Here is a 23,007-nt window from a genome sequence, read left to right as displayed (position 1 = left end):
GGACTCTTCAATTGTCTTTATAAACATTTTGAAGTTTCAAGTTTTGGCTATGTGGACTTCCAATGGAAATCTTCCATTGTCTTTCTAGTTTGATTAAAAAAGATATCTTTGTGTTTCAAAAAAATGAACTAAAGTTTATAAGGGGTTTGAACTACATAAGAGTGAGTAAAGGACAAATCCAGAGGTGTAAAGAGTACCCGAAAACCATAATTAAGTAAAAGTAGAGATACCTTTCAACAAAAATGTCTCTGTTACAAGTCACTAATTACAATACTACTTGAGTAAAAGTCAAAGGCCTGGTAATGTTGGTAATTGGTAATTGGTAATGTGAAAGCGGTCATGCGGACCGGGTGCGCAGCGAGGTATCAAACCCCAGACTACCTGAAGGAGGAGGTTCGGTTGCACTCAAACTGTGCCGCAATTCGGGTGAATGTTAACACAACACGGACTCGGGTGCGCGATTGTTCAGGAAGTAAAGTAACCCGTGCATTTGTTTTAGCGGACTACGATGCATTTAGTTCAATAAAACACATGTAAGCATGATAGTGGTGATGATGATTTACTTAAGATACAAGCGAGAGTGAGCCTGCAGTGTAATCGCACATAGTGCAATCATGGCAGAAAATTAATGGCAATCTACTGTCTCCTCTAAAGAGTCTGTTTGCAACAGACATGCGACACACATACAGTTAACCCAAGTGTCGTTTACTCAGCTGCACATAATAAATTAATAAAGGTACACAAACACAATATACTGATCACGTACACGTACAATACACGTTCTGTTTTCTATCATGCGCCGTGCACGTTTGTGATGACGTACGATGAACGCAAATGCACCAGGGTTCGATAGAATCAAGTTGAGTGTGAAACAAGACCAACGCTGCGGGGGGCGCCGGGAACAATCGCGCTCGGACTCGGACCGCTGCAAACATACCCAATGTAAAAACGACCAGATTAAGCCAGGATTAGGACATAGTTCAATTAGGACATTTAAAGGTTGTATCAGCGATTTCAGGCCCAAAAAAGGCCCAAACATAAATTATCACATTCATCTAATCTTTCCTAACGATCCGCTAGCTGCCCGCCCCATAAGCAGGCCGTCAAAAAAACGCGTCTCTGTAGGCAGCCTAGGCTCTGAGATCTGCACACAAAAACAATTGGTTTCACCAACCACTCAAAACCAAAATAAAGTGTTCCAACCAATCACCGACAGGGGGTGGGTGTTGTGAGCATAGACATAATAAATACATAGACGCCCTATGGATCGTACGCTGGATCGTTCGATTAGCCCGCGCACGCCGCTGGATCGTACGTCAACGGCGCCGCCATACTGCGGAGGGCAACTTTCCCATACCTCTCATAACGAAAATTGAGAAAAATGCCTATTTCGTGTGCTGCTTGGGGCTTTACAAATCGCCACACAATTGAAAACAGGTCTCAGGGAATTACCTTTCACAAGCAAAACTGAAAATTTGTTTCTGGTTGTATTTCATTTACTAGTTTTACTTTCAGAGGAGAAAGGCCACGAAATTTTAAAATACTACTGTTATTGTGTCACGAAATGTAGTTTTAAGAGTTTTTCAGTCGACAATGTAGTTGTAGTTGTTTCCTGTAGCTCAGTGGTAAGAGCATTGCGTTAATAACGCAAGGTTGTGGGTTCGAACCCAGGGGATTGCACATACCTATGTATAAATGTATAGGACAATGCAATGTAAGTCGCTTTGGATAAAAGCGTCTGCCAAATGCATAAATGTAAATGTAAATGTTTAAAGCACAAATCTGTGGTTTATTTATAAAGATAGCGCCTATTTAAAAATGTTATCTGACGGTTTCGGAGTTGTGAGATCCAGCGATCACCGGGCGTTCAGCGCTCATGTACCCCGCCGAGAACAGCCTTACCTCGGCTAGTGCTTCTGACGGTCGCCGCTGGATCTGATGTCTTTAGTCTAGTGGTTAAACATGAGAATAATTCGTCTTGTGTATATCTAACGGGCGATCTTTGGTCTCAATAATCTATCATTTGTTCCTTGGCAAATCGTTTTGGCTGAGGGCAAAGTGAAGTTTCATAACTTTATATATTTAGGCTATTTAACTTTAACGTTGTAGCCTGCTGTGTGTTTGACTGAATCGTTTACTTTATTTCTTGACTTGTATAGCTTCTTATACCTTTTAAAAACTGAAATTTAACAAAAAGAGACAGGGTTGCGTCATTTTATTTTATATAGCATATGTAAGAATATTTTAAAATATATAAATTTACATTATTTATTATTGTTATTATAATAATATACCACTTGCGATTATCAATCTATTATAGTTATGCTGTTAAATTATTGTACTATTCATAGTAACTATTTATCTTATTATTTTTATTGTCTATATTCTGTAATTGATATTTCATATTCTATTGCTATTATTATAGTATTTTACATAAACTATTACTATTATCAATATATTGTTATTATTATATTATAGTACTTATGATATTATATAATTATACTTTTCATTACTATTTTATTTGCTGTATACTGTTTGTTTATTTTATTGACTAAACTATTTACTATTAGCCTACTTCTCACTTTATCTTATTTTTACCATTTGCATTGCACTGTAGACTACAGTGTAGTTGTACCATATCATATGTATTACCAAGGATCCATCAGTTATCTTTGTTATTGCTAAAATCGGGTCAATGACAGAATAGGCCTATGCTTTTTCCACAATAAGAAAACTTTATTTAATTTAATGTGAAAATTAAATTATATCTCAGTATGGGGGTGTTCACAATTCTTATCCAAGAATAAAAAGCCAAATACATGACAAGCCTGAGATTTGGCCATTCCTTATTAAAAAAAATATTTTATAAGTCTAACTATCTATATTTTAAATAACTAGAGATGGAACTTTTTTGTACACCACATACAAACCACTGAAATCGGTTGATAAATGTTTTTGTTTTGTTTTGTTTTATCCAGAAAAACCGCAGCTCACCTGTTTACTTGCATTTGATTACAGCGCAGTCTTGCCCTCCGCAAAATGGCGGACGCGTTGACGTATCGCAGCAACGTTCCAAAGCGGCCAATACGGCGTCTATGTATTTATTATGGCTATGGTTGTGAGGTTTTGCGCTCGTGCACGGCTGCACGCGAGAGAGAGAGAGGAGCTCTTCTTGTTCGTGAACGAGATAAACTAACTGGTACATTTCGTTTGTGAACGAAAAGAACCAGTTGTTTGAATGATAATGATGGCGAACAGATAGAGCTAGGTTTGTGTAGTTAGCATATTTAAAGAAAGAAAACATCAAAGAAAGAAATTTACACTTTACCATTGAAAACAGTTTAATAACGCAAGAGCTGATGGTTAAATGTAACAAAGACAAATTAACATTGTCATTTTTTACTTGGTTTGAGCTAAGTGGGCGGGGGGGCACTTTGTTTACTTTATTTAAATTTACACTTCTCTTTACCTGCTTTTCTTATATTTTGTTTGTGTGTTTTAGACTTAGTTTTGTGGTATTTATATCACTTTGAACAATTTACTTGACTGTACTGTAAGCACTGGTGTTTGTGTTCATTTTGTATTATCAAAAATGAATTCATTACGCATTTCAGTTCGGGCTGTGAAGGGGCATGTAATTGGTTGGATCTACTGAACGAATACGCCCATCACTGACCGAGATCGCTCGGTTTTGAGTCTGAAAGAGAGAGAGATCTCGTTCGTGAACGAATTGAACAAACTGGAACATTCGTTCGTAAATGGAATTAAAGAGTAACGTTACTGGGTAGATCGGTCATTTAGCATGTGATTCAATCTCATTCAAAGCGCAGTTATAGGTGTGCACATACAATTGTTTATATATTCATATTTAACATACAGAACATAACTCAACGTTTAATATAAACCCAGATTTATGAATATGTCTGACCAAACAATTAAAATGTTCATTAAGCAAGAAAACCTTGCTTTGGTCATCTGAACCATTTATTTATACTTATCTTATTAATTTAATAAATAAGGCACACATTTTAACAAAGCCAAATCATTTTTTTTGTAACAAGTAAATACGTTCGTTAAAACATAGCATAAAATACACTCTTTTTCGCCACCTGCTTCAGTATTTTTACGTAATATGAAGAAATTGTCACTGAACAAATCAGTGAACGAATCTGAACGAATCATTTTGGTGAACGAACTGAAAATGAACGAGTCTCTGGAAAGAATCAAAATGTCCACCACTACTAGCCAATCGCTTCATCTGACTGCCCTTTCCAATGAACACACAAGAACGCGTAGTAATCTCAGACAACTTAATCCAGATATTTAATCAATATCCGCAGATTCGTTTGAAGAACCAAATTATCCAGATTTTTGTCAGTTTATCGTGATTAGAAGATCTGTCAAATCATTTCAGATGTATTAAGCGACGTACGAAGAACGTCCCCCTGAAATCCGCACCCATATCGCCAAAAAAACACAACACAAAATAAATACAACAGATTATGTGAAGTGTCCAAATGCATTTGGATTGAGTATATACTAGTGGTATTCGCTTATAGAATGGGTAGATGCAATAAAATGATGAAGTTTAACAAAGGTGTGGTATATATTGTCATCTGCGATAGGATTTTTAATAGCCCGAAACAGCACGATTTTACTCAGCGCAGTTAAAATACATTAAACGATAAAAGAAAGACTCAGCTTACCCCCTGTCTCTGCCGCGATCTCTATCTGAATATCCAGGCATGTTGTAAATTGTAATGGCAAGTCAGACAATATGAAAATAAAATATTTTTTTGTTATTTATAGAAAATTAATCCGATGTTGGTCGACAATGCCTGGAATGAAAATGCAAAATGGCCGCTGATATGTCGCTTGATCGCGTGCTAGAAATATCAATGCGCATTAGAGGCACTAGTTTTTAGTTAGTATTTGCCCATTTATTCATTCTTCTTGTAGTCAGATCAAAGAATAACGTACTAAATTAACAATACAATACACGAATACTGTATTTTCTCTAAAATACGTCGCAACATAGGAACTTTAGGACATATTTTCACTGATGCAGCACACGGGTGTAAGGATAAAGAAGATTTTAAGAGAGGTTGTTGGTCTCAATTACGTCAGCAACCAATTTTGTGGGGGGGGGGGGGGGGGGGGGGGAAACCCGGACATAGAGACAGAGCGTATTTAGGCCACGCCCACACCCAGGGGGAAAACAATCAAACCGTCTCCATTGACTTTGCATTGCGAGAGGCTGCCTCCTTGTCATTTCTTGCTTCTAACAAAAGACAGACAAATGCCTAAAAGCTGCTGTGTGACAAGGTGTACAGCAAACAAGCTAAAAAAAACACAGAAATACGTTTTTATTAGCTCTCGACCTAAAAAAACGAGTGTTTTAGGACATAAAAGTGGATACAGGCAGTTGAGACAGAGCGTCACGTGTCTCATTACTCTGAGAACTAACGTACGCCCGCTGGAGGAGACCGTAATCGACAACACAGGATAGTTTATCTTACAGAAATATAATATATAAAACTGACATTTGGATATTTGACTCACCAGTGACCAAATGTTTAACTTACTGCACACGTAGTGTATTTTAGTGCATACTGAGTGTCAGGATCCCACAATTTACCCATTCGTTCCAGCCTGTATCCACTTTTATGTCCTCAAACGCTCGTTTTTTGGGGTCGACAGCTTATGAAAACTTATTTCTGGGTTTCTTAGCTTGTTTGCTGTACACCTTGTCACATAGCAGCTTTTAGGCATTATTCTGTCTTTTGTTAGAAGCAAGAAATGACAAGGAGGCAGCCTCTCGCAATGGAAAGTCAATGGAGACAGTTCGTTTGTTTTCCCCCTTGGTGGGCGTGGTCTTCAGATTATGACGCGTTGCGCTCTGTCTCTATACAGTCGGCATCTAGTCATATTGTGGGCGTGGCGTGGGGGAAAACACTGCGAATCGTGTGTATTTGAATGACAAAAATGTCATTATTGCGAGTCATTGACGCCTGCCGATCGGCAACGGTACATTGCTAAATTAACTGCAATAGGTTATGATTGCCCTTATTTAATTAAAAACTGGGTCAGTGACCCAACCAAATGGCCGGAGGTGTCGTTTCCAGACATATTTTGTTATCTGGTTGAATCTCCACATCGCGGTAGCTGTAGCGATAACATAACTCAATCAACTTTCGTATATGTTGCATACTATAACTCCATAAAACCTTGTCACTTACCAATTGTACGTATGCTTCACTCCAAACTATTAATCCTTTTGTAAAACGGTGATCAGTAAGGCAAGGCAAGGCAAGTTTATTTATATAGCACATTTCATACACAATGGCAATTCAAAGTGCTTTACATAGAAGAAATTAAAATAATGAAAAGAAATAAGAATAATTAAAACAGTTTAGAAAAATAAAATAAAATACAGTACTTTTAAAAAATAAAAAAGAATATTTATTATAGATCTTTCTTTCAAAGGATTCCCTTAAGACTTAAATCTTTCAACCTTCTTTTAACCTTCAATCTTCTTACGACTTCCATCTATCAGTAGTACGAAGTTGCAGAGGGACTGTGCTGACAGTTATCCCTAACTCACAGACTGCAGTCTGTATTGAGTGTAGACCTCGAACTACTCCATAGGTTCGGCCTATCAAGCGAGCCTTCAGCTGATAACGCTAATGTGAATGAGACATCCCTTATGAAAAACAACTATAGGAATCTTGTAGTATTTTGGGACAAAATATTATAGTAATCTTATAGGAATACTATAGTATTTTGGGACATACTATAGAAGTACTATAGAGGTATTACAGAACATCACATTTAGTATTATACACTAGAAATCTTATAGGATTACTATAGTTCTTTTTCGTAAGGGATGTAACGTTAGAGAAATCTGGCCCACTGCCTAATACGAGTTTAACACCCACAGGGATCTACTCACACAGTAATCTCAAAAATTACAAGTCCCTGTCCTCCTTTCCGGTTCTGTGTGTTTATTAGGAAGGATATAGAACTTCAATTCATAATTTGTTTGTTTATTGGCGGTACAGAAAACGACATAGCAACTCTTCGGCATGATTTTCCCGTGTATTTCAATGAGCGCCAAGGAAAGGCAATGTTTTCCCCCACGGGCTGAATTCACATCACGTGACGGGGCGTTCCCGGGGGCGTTCCCAGACCAACCGTCTGTATATATCCGAAAAGCGTACCACCCCCCAAAAAAACTAATATAATATAATATAATAATAATAATAATAATAATAATAATAATATATATATATATATATATATATATATATATATATATATATATATATATATATATATATATATATAATATTATTATTATTTTTATTTTTATTTTATTTTTTACAAATAAATACATAACAAACACAAGGATGTCGAAAAGCTGTATTTCACTGATTCTTGAGATAAAGGACAAAACATGTTCTACACACAAAGGGCCTCTTTATGTTAAAAATAAAGAAATTCTTCAAAATAAATTAAAAGTTACATCTAAAGAAAATCTGGATACTCACATTCATTGCTTTTATTTTTTAAATAGTTTAGTTAGTATTATTTTAAATACATGCTCTATACATGTAAATAAATGTAATTTAACCTGTCCTCAGCATGTGGTCACAATTTTAAACTGCCAAACAAAGTACAAATAAAAAAATGTACATTTAAATTGAAAGGCAGAGATCTGTAATATATCCAAGAATACAAACATTTTATCTTAAATGATATTTTCCGTTTAAAAAAAAATGCCCATCAAAGTTGTGTCCTCACTTTTCATATTTTTTATAATTCTGATTAAATCAGGCAGTGTCATGGTCCTCTTTAACTCTGTTGCGTTTGTCTGAATATTCACAAGTTTCCAGTTTCGTGTCAAGGGTGGGGTAAACGATATTTGAAAAACGCTGATTGAAAGTTGGTCGGACCGACACAACCAGGCAAACGTGTAGCCAATCAGCATCAGAATGACGGTGGAGGAGAGAGAACAAGCAAGAGGGAGATTTGAAGAAATACTGTAGAGAGAGAGATGGCTAAGAGACATTAGAAATATAAGAATATCACTGGAAAATGAAGGGTTATAATCATGAAAGAGCTTTAGAATCCACGTTAATATTAGAAAAGCTTTCCTGCGCGAGAAACAACTAAGCAGGAAGTCCTAAAAAAACAGACGTGGAGGTTCCTTTGATTACGTGAGTAACACTGGTTTTGAGTGTCATTGTTTGTCTGGAGCTGCTGTGCTGTTGGCAACAAACAACACACTCTTGTTTGTATTGAAGGGTGTGGATTTTGGAATAAACTGCTGCTTCAATGTATGTAATGAGTGATTATAATTAAGGTATTAATCAATATTTTTCCTTCTAAATATCACATGAGTTGAATGACTTCTCTAGGCTTGTGATATTTTACTTTGTTATAGAAGTTACCAGTGTGATTAATGAAATGTTCTTTTCATGTATTCTCTAATGTCTGTATTTGATATCTGAATGCAGTAACAGTGCTTGCTCATTTAGCCAGAAATGAAATATGGAAAGATGTTTTGTTTTGTTAAGAAATGTCTTCAACGTGTCAATACATTCATCTGTTTTTCAGGGTACTCTGACAGCAATGGTCACAGGGGTCACTGAAGTCTATAGTTTAAGGGACCATTTATTTGTTAAAGCTTTACTATACTGCGTTATACTAAAGTGTCCTCTCCTTGAGAGAAAGAACGCATTATCTTGATGTTTTGAGACGACTCTCCTGTTTATAGTTAGAGCCTGGCCAAATCCAACCTTGGAAAAGCTGTGTCGGTGTGTATGACCATAGAAAAAGTGTGACTCTTTTTGGTTACAGGTTAAGGAACGTCTCGGTTACATATGTAACCCTTGTTCCCTGAAGGAGGGAACCGAGACGTAGTCGACTGATTTGGGATCACGCTTAGGGAGCCTGTCATCTTCGAGTATTGTTAAAACGAGCCAATGCACATTGGAGTGTGTGAATTGCATCTCGCGCTCCGCCCCTCAGTGCGGGTATAAACACGGAAGCGGATGCACGCACCACTTGTTTTCCGCTGAGGAGCCGAGCGGAGCTCGGAGTCAGCGGTGATCCAGCAATAGTGGTGACGGGACTACGTAACCGAGACGTTCCCTTTTAGTTGCTCATGTTCGACGTGTCGACTGATTGGGATCCCTATTAAAATGCCACTAGTGCTGCCACCTTCCAGTGCCTAGACAAAAGCCTCCTGATCCTCCCGCATACTGAGGCAGAGATAAGGACAGGGCTTAGGCCAGGGAAGTCACTGCTGTTCCACAAGACCACTGGGAAAGCGTTAACCTTCATTGGAAGGAATACGCTGCGGAAGCCACATCCTGCCCGTAGGGAGGTAACATGTGGAAAAGCACATATGGACGGAGCGAATTACCGGGCAGTACAACATATGGAATGTCACTGAGGTGGCTCCAGCCGAAACAGGGGGGAGACACAACCAATCAGTGACGGCAGAGCAGGCTCTTCCTAGGGAAGACACGGGCTCGCCGCAGGGAGCCGTACCATGGAAGAATACACATATGGGATCGCTGTAGGGATTGCAATATATGGACCCAGCCTAGCACAAGTTCCACCAGAGCATATGAGTGGTAGGCCTAGCATCGGACACTCCGCCACGTCCAACGCCGAAGGGGTGTGGAGGAACTCAACAGGGTTCAGCTAAAGGGGAACTCAACTGGAGAAAATGACGCACATATCCAGTCCATAGGACGGGAATGGCGCAGCAAGCTGACACTACAAACCGGGCTAACAGTGAAGCTGGCTTTATGTGAAGGGAGCCCACAAAAAGCAACCGGCTCGACACATAGGCTATTTCCTTTTGAATTGTGCTGGTGTCGCCCAACCCGCAGCTCAATAAAAATCTGTCAGCGAGGCACTCTGTGTCAACGCCCAGGAAGGAGCTTCACTCACTCTTTGGAGGAGCTCACCTCCCAGGTGGGCACGGTGCACCTTGGGTATGTTGTGGCAAAAATTATATTAAAGCATCATCACTGCGTAAGAGACACTCTGAATCAAATAGTCTTTTTAAAAAGTATTTATTCTTGCAAGAATAGGCCCAGTCAACCACACAGAAGTTACGCTGTGGAGTGAGTGAGACACAGACTCAAGGAGCTGGGCAGCCTTTATACTGTTTATTGTACCAACTTCAAGGTCTTCTTCCCTAGAGCTTCGCTACACATTCCACAGATAAAAGGCCCATGGCTAAACTAACGAAAAATAAAGCTTCAAGCCCAGAAGTTTCCAAGCAGCACAGCAGTAATGACTTTACAAACTTCTTTATGTACAAGATTGAAAATATCAGGGAGAAAATTATAACTATGCAACCGTCTACTACATTATTACATCAGGCAATGCATTGTAGTCTCCTTGAGGAAAAATTGTATTCATTCATTGCTATAGGAGACAAAGAATTTACTAAACTCGTTAAATCATCTAAATCGACAACATGTATGTTAGACCCTATACCCACTAAGCTATTGAAAGAGATGCTTCCAGAGATCATAGATCCTCTTCTTATTATCATTAATACATTTTTGTCATTAGGATACGTACCAAAAACCTTTAAGCTGGCTATGATTAAACCGCTTGTTAAAAAAACACAACTTGATCCTACAGAATTAATCAATTACAGGCCGATCTCAAATCTACCTTTCTAGAAAAGATACTAGAAAAGGCAGTATCCTTACAACTATGTTCCTTTTTAGAAAGAAATGATATCTGCGAGGATTTCCAGTCATGATTTAGACCATATCATAGTACTGAGACAGCTCTCAGAGTCACAAATGTTTTGCTCTTATCATCCGATCGTGGTTGTATCTCTCTATAGAGTTCCGGGGGATGGCGTTGTTACGGACAGGAAACCGTGGGCACCGCCATTTTGGCAGCATTCGGCAGATTGGCAGACTGTTGTGGTGAAGGCGGCTAAACATGGTCGATAACTGTTGTGCACCAGGTTGCACAAATAAACGAGGGAAAAAGAAAGGTACGTCGTTTTACCGCATTCCTAAAGATGCGGAGAGGCGAGCTAAGTGGATCCGCGCCATTAAAAGAGCCAGGAGCAAGCAAAACAAGACTGAAAGATGGGACCCCCCAGCCGTTGGATTCCGCGTGTGCAGCGATCACTTCTTATCAGGTAAGTTACCGAATACAAAGCTTACTAACATAAGTATCTTCATTATTTAATAGGCTATAATTGTGGTTTCTGATCAGTTTAATACTAGCTAGTTGAATTATAGCATGCAATTCGTGGGGCTAACAATGTCATGTTTTGTAAGCTAGCAAGTGCTAACGTAGTAAACAAAACCCAGTTCGATACTGAAATGTTTCTATTTATTTTGTAGGGAGAAAGAGTGATAATCCCTTGAGTCCGGACTTTGTTCCATCTATTTTCAACTACGTTCCATCTCCAGAGAAGAGGAAAAGAAAAATGAGACTGGATGTTTTCAGCAGACGACAGAAAGCAAAGCTACAGAAGATAGAGCAGACAAAGCTATCTGTGAAAGCCATCCTTCCCAGGTGAAAGTTTCTTAACCTGTTCAACCCCACTTCCATGGACTTTTTAATTTTATCATTTTTAATTATAATTTTAAAATGATAAACCAAAAAGTTTTCGCACAATTCATTGTAGGTTTAATAACACCCAATGAGCTAAAAACCATAACATCTGTGACTGGTTTGAAATCATCACACACCTCTACCGATTTGCATTTGGCAGCCACTGACTATGCATGTGATTGTCACTGTCATTGTCAATATCTATCTATCTATCTATAATATATATTATGATGTAAATGTGCTATACAAATAAAGTTTACTTACTAATGAAAGCTAGTATATACTGCAGAAAACAGAGAGTGATTGACAAAAAAATGACAAACTGTCATCAGTTGTGTATACATATACTCTAAATCTACTACTTTTGTGTTTTCACCAGAGCATCAACCGATTGTCCCCAAGACAGCAACAAGGATCCTACTGCAGACCAAACTCCCACCACAGAGCCTTTGAAGGAATCTACCCCAGAAGAACCTGGAAATGATGTCCAGCCTGTTCTCCATAAGGATGATCCAGCAACTCCACCATGCAGCACCGAAACCTGTGGTAAACGGGTCCAATTTCTTGAGCAAGAATGCCAAGCTCTAAGGACTGAAAATATGTTGTTGAAGGAAAAAATGAATAGGACTACACTGAATGAAATGAGCTTGCATAATGATGATAAAAGGGTTAATACTCTCACTGGTTTATCAACATATTCAATTCTCATGACAATTTTTCATATTGTGGCTCCTTTTCTCAAACTTAAATCTAGTTTAACATGTTTTCAGCAGTACATGTTAACTTTAATGAAGCTTAGAATGAACTTGTCCTTTGAATTTTTAGCTTTTTATTTTGGCATTGACTCAACCACTGTTTCAAAGCTCTTCAAACACTGTATTAGTGTGATGCATTGTAGACTGGTGCCAAGTCTAGTGTTGTGGCCTGACAGAGAATACTTAAGAAAATCTCTTCCATATGCATTTCGAAACAGTAGCTTTGAAAAGACAGTTTGCATTATAGATTGTTTTGAAATATTTCTAGAAACCCAGTAGATTGCTAGCCAGTGCTCAGTGTTACTCATCATACAAATCACACCACACAATGAAATATTTAATTGCAATTTGCCCTCAAGGTTCCATTTGTTTCATTTCCACTGGATGGGGAGGTCGCACAAGTGATAAGTTCATCACAGAACAAAGTAACTTTTTATCTCATTTGCTCCCAGGGGACGTAGTTTTAGCGGACAGAGGTTTCCTGGTTAAAGAGTCCATTCAGAGATGCCAAGCTGAATTAAAGATTCCAGCATTTACTCATGGAAAGAAGCAGTTAGATCCTGTTGACTTGGAGAACACCAGATGTCTAGCCTCTCTTAGGATACATATCGAAAGAGTAATAGGAGTTCTCCGTCAAAAGTACACAGTCTTGCAAAGCACTGTCCCCATAAGTTTCACGGACATAGACAGAGAAAATGATGTGACCTACCTTGACAAGATTGTGAGCATATGTTGCGCACTTACAAATGTGTCTGAATCTGTGGTGCCCTTCCAGTGATGGGGATGTACAGTAAATTGAACTGATGTGACTGGCTACAGATGTGCTCAACCAGGAAATAAACCTTTTTGACTCTCACTTCTTGCTTCCTTGTTGTGACATTACTTTAGATCATTTTGATCACTCACTATTCTGATGCGATCACATTCTGTTTACAAATCAAGCTGCACATCCACCCATTCTAACTGAGTTCCACCCAAGCAGATATTTGTTCTGGTGTGTTTGATATGAATGACCTACCCATGTTTCATATCATTGATTGCTACAGATACTTAAAGGGATAGTTCACTTTAAAATGAAAATTCTGTCATCATATACTCACCCTCATGTTGTTTCAAACCTGTATGAATTTCTTTCTTCTGCTGAACAGAAAGGAAGATATTTAGAAGAATGTCAGTAACCAGGCAGTTTCTGGTTCCAATTGACTTCCATAGTAGGAAAAAAATATACTATGGAAGTCAATGGGACCCAGAAACTGTCTGGTTACTGACATTCTTCTAAATATCTTCCTTTCTGTTCAGCAGAAGAAAGAAATTTCTTTTCATCTGAAGGCAGGTTTGGTGAAACTTTCTAACTGAACAAAAACCTGATGCACAGACCTACATGTTCCCTGCTTCTGGCTCACGGCAGTAGCACCACTGTTGTTGACTATGATCAGCAAATGCTGGTTTTGGTGCAGAAAAATACTTGGCTAGCAGCTCTGGGATGATAAAAATGTATCATCCCAGAGCTGCTAGCCAAGTATTTTTCTGCACCAAAACCAGCATTTGCTGATTATAGTCAACAACAGTGATAAAGAAGTCACAAGCACATTCCAATTCTTTGTCAAAAAATGCCACATGAGGTGTGACACGTTCAACAAAAGGTGAAGTACTTTCTCTTTCAGTCCACACAATGAAATCACAATATGGTTTGTGAGAAACAAATAGCTGCATCTGCACTTGATAATAGTATGCACGGTCCCGCTTCAGTCTAATTTTTCCTTGCGCATCTTTTTCAAGGCAAAAGTGTGCAACAGAATTTGCTGCCTCGTTAACAGAAAGGTCCTTTACAGAAAATGGGCACTTAATTTCAATGACACCTGAACCACAGCAGCTGCAGGAAACATATCCATCAGGTGAGGCCCCAACAAATCGGTGCAGGGGTGAAATCCTGAATCCAGCTGTTCCTACCATGACATCCGTGTGTGAGAGGCAATGCTGCATTTCATAGTATTTTCTTGCCAATTCCTCGTGCTGACATCCCCATCTGAAGAAACAACAATAACAACAAACAATAGTAATGCCACCCCACATTGGTACCTCCCTGCTCTTTCAAATTGATACTACTTGGTTTTACACTCCTGCTTTTTTAGAATAGTACTTCCTGGATTTACCCTCCCTGTTCTTTTACATACATCACATTCACTTGATTGTACACCACCTGGAAATGAAAATTTTATACACAGGAGCAGTTACACACTGCATGCCCCATTTTACCCTAACTCTTCTATGCTCATGAATACCTGGTAGCCTCACTGGTGAAACTATGGGACTTTGGGTAGCATATTTGTCTTATCAGAGACACTGCAGGCTTTCTGACGTCTGTCTTTGTGGCTGCTCTGAAGGTAGATCCTGTTACCCTACCACTCCTTTGCTCAAACCAGATTTTGGACTTGGACTGGGCTCGGGTCTCCTCCTCTACAATATCACTCTGAAAACATGACGATCCAAACTGTTACACATAACAGATCAATATATTTGTTTCCTTAAAAATGTAATTAACTTGAACTTTATTCAGAATGACCTTTCGAAGATTTTCCTTTTTTATATTGTTGAGAGTTGTTAAAAATTATGTCCTTGCCCTGCTGATACTCCACTTTCTTTAAAGAGTGCCCACTTGCACTTTTTAGAAGTTACAGCTATCTCTTCTTTTCTTCCATTGTTATGCTGCCATATGCTGAACAACACAGCTGACACATGGGAGCAGCTCTCACCAAGTCCATCTGTGCAATTGCAGTGGGCTCCCAAGACAACCCCATCATTCCTCACCACCATCCATGGCTTTAACTGAGGGTCATTAAGCCTTTGGGAATGAACCTATACATGAAATTAAAAATGTCAGCTAACTTGGTTGAGTACATCAAAGATACAAACTAGCTACAGATAGCCAGACGCACCGCGGTAGCTAGCCAAGCTAACATAAACAAACAACTAACGTTAGCAGTAGCCATGCTAACGTTACACTACCTATTAAACTGGGACACTTACCCTTCCAGTGATGATGCAGCATTTTTTTTGCTTGAAGATTCCACAGCTGGATGTTCGTTACAAAGCCAGACTGAGTCCATTTGTAACCCTCCAGGCTTCTGTAGGCTTTAAGAGAGTCACCCAAGTAGGAAGATGGGAAGTTTATCAGGTAGTTATATATATCCGGATACTGCAGATCTGGGACGTCTTCTTCAGCGGAGATACTTGTGAAAAGCACCCCGGGGGCATTGTATGGGTCAGTAATATTTAACCTATTTAATTTTTTTATATAAAGCTCAATGTCATGCGAATTAAAGTGAGATGAGTACTCCGATGGCTTGAAAGCTTCGGCGCTTGAGCTGGCCATTTTACTGCCAAAATGGCGGCCCGAACACCGGTAGTCACGTGGGGTCCGGAGCTCTATTAGTGTTACTCGATCTTAGTGATGCATTTGATACTATCGACCACAACATTCTTTTAAATAGACTCTAAAATTATGTTGGCATTAGTTGAATTGCATTAGCATGGTTTAAATCATACTTACCTGACCATTATCAGTTTGTAGCAGTAAATGAAGAGATGTCTTATCGATCACAAGTTCAGTATGGCATACCACAAGGCTCAGTACTAGGACCGTTGTTGTTCACTCTGTACATGCTACCCTTAGGAGATATCATTAGGAAGCATGACATTAGTTTTCATTGTTATGCTGATGATACTCAGCTCTATATTTCTTCACGCCCTGATGAAACTTACCAATTCACAAAATTAACGGAATGCAAAGCTGATATAAAAAACTGGATGACTAGTAATTTCCCACTACTTAATTCTGAAAAAACAGAGATTCTAATTATTGGACAAAAAACTTCCTCACATAATAACCTAGAATATTGTCTAACACTTGATGGCTGCTCTGTCAAGTCTTCGTCATCGGTTAGGAACCTGGGTGTGCTCTTTGATACCAATCTTTCATTTTAAAGTCACGTGTCTAGTATCTGTAAAACCGCATTTTTCCATCTTAAAAATATATCTAAATTACGTCATATGCTCTCAATGACAAATGCGGAACAATTAGTTAATGCATTCATGACCTCAAGGCTAGATTATTGTAATGCTCTTATGGGTGGTTGCCCTCCATGCTTAATAAATAAACTACAGCTGGTCCAAAATGCAGCAGCTAGAGTTCTTACCAGAACCAGGAAGTATGACCATATTAGCCTGGTTCTGTCAACACTGCATTGGCTCCCTATTAAACATCGTATACATTTTAAAATATTGCTGATTACTTACAGAGCACTAAATGGTTTAGCTCCCCAGTGCTTGAGCAAGCTCTTAACGCAGCCAGTTGATAATACCTAGAATATCAAAATTGACTGCTGGCGGTAGATCCTTTTCCTATTTAGCACCAAAACATTGGAACAGTCTTCCTAACATTGTCCGAGAAGCAGACACACTCTGTCAGTTCAAATCTAGACTAAAAACACATATATTTGGCCTAGTATACACATAACACATTATAGACTTCTATAATTCAATGTTAGGCTGCATAGATTAGGTCAGCTGGAACCGGGAACACTTCCCATAAATCCTGATGTACTTGTTACATCATAAGAAGGATGGCGTCTACGTTAATATTAGTCTCTCTGTTTATCCCGAGGTTTACCGCAGTCCGCCGGATCCAGGCTGTGAAGGAACTGATCTGATGAAGGAACTGAGCCTGGACACAACGACAATGCAGTCCTGAAGTGTCAACTAGGCTCCCCCTGTGAAGGCCTCCTTCCCTTCCCTTTACCTCTGTACAGATAAAACTTTGTCATTTTATCTGTACAGAGTCACCACGTGGCTACGCGGATGCGATAAATAATTCTGTATTATACATTTTTAAGGCCAGACAAGTAGTTTGTTGAGGGTTGATTTGTAAAAAAGGACTACACGCCTGCGCACATATATATTAAAACGCGCATACCTATGGACTGAACACATGATGCGCATGTGTGTGACGTCTGTGTTTGCGCAGAGGTTCCGTAGGTTTGCGCAGAGATAACTGATATCTCCTTGGAAAATATTTCCAGGAGTGCTTTCTCGAGCCACCAGGCACTGTTTTGTGCAGATGGGCGGCCAGAGCGCGTTGAGGGTTTTCTGTTAGAACGGTGTCATGTTAGTGGCCCCTAAGTTAATAACTAATGATCTTCGCAACGGAAATGAATCAGTCAATCAAAACTAACTTTAGCTGGACAATAACTTTACCCTAGAGCTGCTGTAAAGCCAAAACAATCTCTGTTACTGTAATTTCTTATTATCACTGTAAAGCTGTTTTGAAACAATTCATATTGTTAAAAGCGCTATATAAATGAAGGTGACTTGACTTGACTTATTTTAAATGTCTATTTACATATGACAGGAAAATATTCTATAAGTATTGCAGATGAGCACATCACAACATGAAATAGACATCCGAGTGATGATGTATGTGTGCTATTATGTAGGAGAATTCACTGTTGTCAACACTGCTTACATTAGACGTGCTGTAAGGTAAATAAACAAATCTATAAAGTAACTAAACATAAGTTATATAATTTATTTGTCCATTTGTACTGTTGATAAATTGAGGAACATTTATGTTGGATAAAAAGTGAGTTACAACATCAGCAACATCCTCAACATGTAAATGTAGTATTGTTCATATAAATCACAGAGGTAACGTGAATCTTGTCTGGATGTTACAGGGACAGATGAACAGATCTGTTTATCCAGTGGAGAGTGGCTCATGAAGCTGAATGCGGTCATCAAAGGCTTTGAGTGAGTAGTATAATATAGAAATGGACAAAATCTATTTAAATATTAAGTTGTAGTTTATTTTAATTATTGTAATTTCAAAAAGAGCTATTACAACATTTTTCTGATTCTTGATTTCTGTGCATTTGCTGCAGATCTTTTGTAGTGGGAGCAGGACCTGCAAGGAAAGATGATGGCGGCATTTGTGGGGGAAAAAAGGGTTTCTCAGATTGTGAAGGACAGCGCATCACGCAACAACTTCAGGCACAAAGGCATGGCTCACCTCTGGCGGTCAGCTGCTTCATCAAAATAAACTGCAGAATGAGAACAGCTGTGTTGAGATGTCAGTAGGATGTGGGGTTCAGCGCCTGTACATACATGATTGTTATTTGAATAAAGCTCTGTTTCATGTGTTGTTGACTTGTATGTGCATTTGCTTATTGTGATGGTCGAGTTACTGATGTTATGAGGTGTTAGTGCACCTGTCGCTCATATAATTTTGTATCGCAGAACTTAGTTACATACAAGATCAGGCAAAGATACCATTGTCATATCTTTAACAATGAACAATCATGATGACAAAAAAAGAAGAAAAAAAAGAAAATGAAAACAAAGATCATGGGTTTGTGTACATCATAATATGAGATTTTATACACAGGAAAAAAGAACAATGACAAGGTTAAATATCTTTAAATAGTTCTTCATAATACATTAAAAAAAAACCATATCTTTTAAGTTGTTGCGCTTGTGATTACGCATCGGGTCACATGATAACGTCAACATGACAGATGTCCGGTTCGCATTCATACTTAACGAGATCAGGCTATATAGTACCTACTCTTTTAGCGCTCGTTAAGTACGTACTTATTGAAATTAAGTACCTACTCATTGAGTATGCAGTTTTGAACGCAGCCCATGTGCTTTGGCTCATAAACTAACTTCCTGGTTCAGGCTTTATTCCTCTATAAAAAAATGATTACTCTTAATTACTCTAACAAAGACAATACCCAAAAGGCAGAACAGAGTCAAAGGCTGCAGGTCCCACCTACATCAGGGCTGTAACGGTCACCAGCTGGAGTGCCCTTGAAAGCCACCAGAGGGCACTCCACACCAGACTATCATGATTCACTCACAACTACACTTCCCATAATTCACTGCCCGGACTCATCATCCCTGATTATCGCATTCACCTGTGTCTCATTATATTGTTTAGTTCACCCTATATAAGCCTGGTTCACCTCATTATAATTGTGAAGTTTTGTATGTTGTTGCACTGCACTTCTGAGCATTTTCCCTGGTTTTCATGTCTCTTGGTTTTTGGATTTCTTGCCTGTTCCCTGGATTACTCTCTCGCCTCTGACCCCTGCCTGTTTTGTTTTGTTTGTTTGTTTGTTTGTTTGGACTGTCTACTTGTGTTTTGACCCTTTGCCTGTTTATTGGATTTCGTCTTTGGATTACCCCTTAATAAAGCTGCATTTGGATCCTCAACCTTCGTGTCTTGGAGCAGTTCGTGACAAGGGCCTTTTTACAAATTGCACACTTATTTTTAGTTCATATTATATTGCAGAAATGTGCTTCAAGCCCAGAAGTTTCCAAGCAGCACAGCAGTAATGACTTTATGAACTTCTTCACTTATAAGATTGATAATATCAGGGAGAAAATTATAACTATGCAACCGTCTACTACAGTATCACATCAGGCAGTGCACTGTAGTGTCCCTAAGGAAAAATTTGATTAATTCATTGCTATAGAAGAGGAAGAATTCGTTAAACTCGTTAAATCATCTAAATCGACAACATTAGGACCCTATACCGACTAAGCTACTGAAAGAGATGCTTCCAGAGGTCATAGATCCTCTTCTTAATATCATTAATTCATCTTTGTCATTAGGATACGTACCAAAAACTTTTAAGCTGGCTATGATTAAACCGCTTGTTAAAAAAACGCAACTTGATCGTACAGAATTAGTCAATTACAGGCCGATCTCGAATCTACCTTTTCTGTCAAACATACTAGAAAAGGCGGTATCCTAAAAACTATGTTCCTTTTTAGAAAGGATTTAGACCGTACCATAGTACTGAGACTGCTCTCATTAGCGTTACAAATGATTTGCTCTTATCATCCGATTGTGGTTGTATCTCTCTATTAGTGTTACTCGATCTTAGTGCTGCATTTGATACTATTGACCACAACATTCTTTTAAATAGACTCGAAAATTATGTTGGCATTAGTGGAATTGCATTAACATGGTTTAAATCATACTTATCTGACCGTTATCAGTGTAAGAAAAAATGATGTGGACGTCGAAGATGTCAAAAAATGAAGTTTATTACAGCATAGCAGTGGGAAGGTACACAAAGCACCTTGGGTTCACCGGCGTCAGAATGAACCCCGAACATACCCAATCCTAAACCTTTTATCCTGGTCTTAATGTAAATGAAGTTGCTCTTCTTGCAACAGCTGTGGTCTGTATGTTAATGAAATTGAGACACCCCATGGTCCCTAGTGTCCCACAGAAGGTTCTCTGTTATTCTTTCAAATAAGAACAGCCAAAGGTTAAAGTGATAAGATTGTTTGAAGTCCCTTTAATCAAGATGGTTCTCGATTGCCCTCTGTCACTCCCAAGCTATAGGTGACACCTGTGGCTCTGTAATACTATTTTCATATTACTGAGATTGGATGTAATCGTCTCTATATGATAATTAAGCTCTTTTAAGTGAAGGAACATTTTGATATATATATATTGGAGTTGAAGTGGTTTGGAACAGACCATAATTTCTTATATCAGTTTGTAGCAGTAAATGAAGAGATGTCTCATCGATCACAAGTTCAGTATGGAGTACCACAAGGCTCAGTACTAGGACCGTTGCTTTTCACTCTGTACATGCTACCCTTGGGATGACGACAGCTCAGTCCTGAAATGTCAACTAGGCTCTTCCCTGTGAAGGCCTCCCTCCCCTCCCTTTACCTATCTACAGATAAAGCGTTGTCGGGATCATTCCGGTTTGCGTGGCTACGTGGAAGCGATAAAAAATCGGTATTAATTTTAAGGCCAGACAAGTAGTATGTTAAGGGTTGATTTGTAGGGAAGGACTACACGCCTGCGCACATATATTCAAACGCACATACCTATAGACTGAACTCATAATACGCATGTGCAGGCCATCTGCGTTCTCACTGGTTTGCGTTTTTGAAGTTTACGCAGAAAGAACTTAAGAGTTTTCTGTTAAAACGGGGTCGTGTTAGTGGCCCCTAAGTTAATAACTGTGGCGAGCAGGACGAGGCCGAGGGCCGTGAGAGATACGAGACCGGTGTGTCGCACAGATGTCGCTCATCAGAGTAATCACGCCACCGGCCTCGTGCCGTTCTCTCACGGCCCTCAGCCTCGTCCTGCTCGCCACAATAACTAATGATCATTGCGACGGAAGTGAATCAATCAAACTAACTTTAGCTGGACAATAACTTTATTCTAGAGCTGCTATAAAGCCAAAACACTTTACTTTAATTTCCTATTATCAATGTAAAGCTGCTTTGGAACAATCTACATTGTTAAAAGCGCTATATAAATGAAGATGACTTGACTTAACAGCTAGCTGACTGGCAAGCTAGCTAACGTTAGCTCAGTTAGTTAACGTTAGTGTGTAACTTTGACAACTTGACAGGCTATTTGATACAGTGTAGTGTTTTGATGATGTACGATTATTGCATAACATGAATGATGTTCAATTCCCCACAGTTTCAAACAAAGATTCATCAGGGAGAGTGAGCGTGAGCCTGTTACAGGTCGATGAGAAAGAGCGAGAAGCCTCACAACCTCAGAGTAGGGAGTAGAAATAAGAAGTGTTCATCAGTTCAAAGCCTCAATCAGGTTAATGTTCTGTGGTTTTGATGTGGCTAATGGAGGTAACCTGTGATTTAAGATTCAAATAAGTCTAGCTAGCTGACGTGAAAGGGCTAAGTTAAATCTTTCTTTTTCGTTTTGCAACCCTGTGTTGAAAATGTCAAATTAATGACCTAAACCTACACCTAGCTTTCATGGAAACCCCAGAAACTGGTTTTGACTGCTGCAGATCTTTACTGTATGTTCAATGTTCACTGTTTTACTAACACTATATGAAAGTGAGTAAATTGAGAATAGTGATAAAGGCTTATCTATTTGGATGTCCTTAGATTACAGTATTGTGTATGATGCCATTGATAACCTGACATGATTGAGCCTATTCCCATACCTACTACTTGATCAGCCTGCTCTCAGCTTTCTCATTTTCTGTGTTGTTCTGAAGTAGTGTCCTAAATGTGAAATGACCGACATTTGGTTTTAATGTGTAGATTGTCTTTGAGGACTGCTCACCAGTGGACATTTTAGTGGCAGAGTGTTCCTGTGTAGCTGGAACCACAATGTTGCACTGCTGTTCCAGACCGCGCACTACTCCACACTGAACCTGGCTGCTGTAGTTGTTATATTACCACAACAAATTAATTCAAGTACTTTACTATAGTAGTTTTTCATGTGTGAAGAGCTGATCTAGTATGTTGCATCAACAACAATTTAAATTAATTTGATAATTCTTTTGTGTACTTAATAGGGTGTGAAACCAGGCAGAGTGAGCGACATGGTGTTCATTTCCACTAAGCCGAAGCAGTTCACGATTGCTGACGGTGTAAGGTAATATCTATTGTCCTATGCAATTGTACAGCCTACTATACAGTATAACTTTGTGATTGTTGTTTGAGTGTAAAATTGTTCTTAAAGTCCTAATTGTGAAATTGAATTATTCAAAGAAGTACACGTTACAAGGCAGTGCGAGGGGAGCTGCCAGATCCAGATGTCCTCAAAGTTGACGAGGTGAACAAATACTTC

The 23,007-nt window shown here is 38.9% G+C and overlaps 2 protein-coding genes and 1 long non-coding RNA gene across 3 annotated transcripts in view; 2 read left to right on the top strand and 1 right to left on the bottom strand.

Annotated features, from left to right (window-relative positions):
• The window catches only part of LOC309474348 (putative ATP-dependent RNA helicase DDX5), a 52,222-nt gene extending 47,335 nt beyond the window's left edge, over positions 1-4,887 (bottom strand). Inside the window, exon 1 of the mRNA XM_082136851.1 lies at positions 4,707-4,887. Coding sequence (XP_081992977.1) covers positions 4,707-4,747 — 41 coding nt within the window. The 5' untranslated portion in view covers positions 4,748-4,887. The remainder of the gene's footprint in view (positions 1-4,706) is intronic.
• On the top strand, positions 1,307-4,487 carry LOC309474512. The gene is made up of 2 exons (XR_014197349.1): positions 1,307-1,604; positions 1,892-4,487. It is a non-coding gene; the product is annotated as an uncharacterized lncRNA (long non-coding RNA).
• Positions 4,888-7,841: 2,954 nt separating the features above from the next.
• LOC309474405 (uncharacterized protein) lies at positions 7,842-13,221 on the top strand. Its single transcript, XM_082136979.1, has 3 exons — positions 7,842-11,188; positions 11,397-11,571; positions 11,990-13,221. The coding sequence occupies exons 1-3, from the start codon at positions 10,984-10,986 to the stop codon at positions 12,642-12,644; spliced, it is 1,035 nt and encodes a 344-aa protein (XP_081993105.1). The 5' UTR covers positions 7,842-10,983; the 3' UTR covers positions 12,645-13,221.
• The last annotated feature ends 9,786 nt before the right edge of the window (positions 13,222-23,007 follow it).

This window comes from Leuciscus leuciscus (assembly GCF_965113295.1).
Source record: "Leuciscus leuciscus genome assembly, chromosome: 14".
Taxonomy (NCBI): Eukaryota; Metazoa; Chordata; class Actinopteri; order Cypriniformes; family Leuciscidae; genus Leuciscus; species Leuciscus leuciscus.
The sequence above is the reverse complement of the archived record's forward strand: the minus strand, read 5'-3'. Positions and strand labels throughout refer to the sequence as shown.

Excerpts from the sequence above, each read along its gene's own strand:
- LOC309474405 (XM_082136979.1), top strand. The coding sequence starts at position 10,984 with ATGGTCGATAACTGTTGTGCACCAGGTTGCACAAATAAACGAGGGAAA. Across the intron at positions 11,189-11,396 it reads CAGCGATCACTTCTTATCAG|GGAGAAAGAGTGATAATCCC; the intron begins GTAAGTTACCGA and ends TTTATTTTGTAG. Across the intron at positions 11,572-11,989 it reads GTGAAAGCCATCCTTCCCAG|AGCATCAACCGATTGTCCCC; the intron begins GTGAAAGTTTCT and ends TGTTTTCACCAG.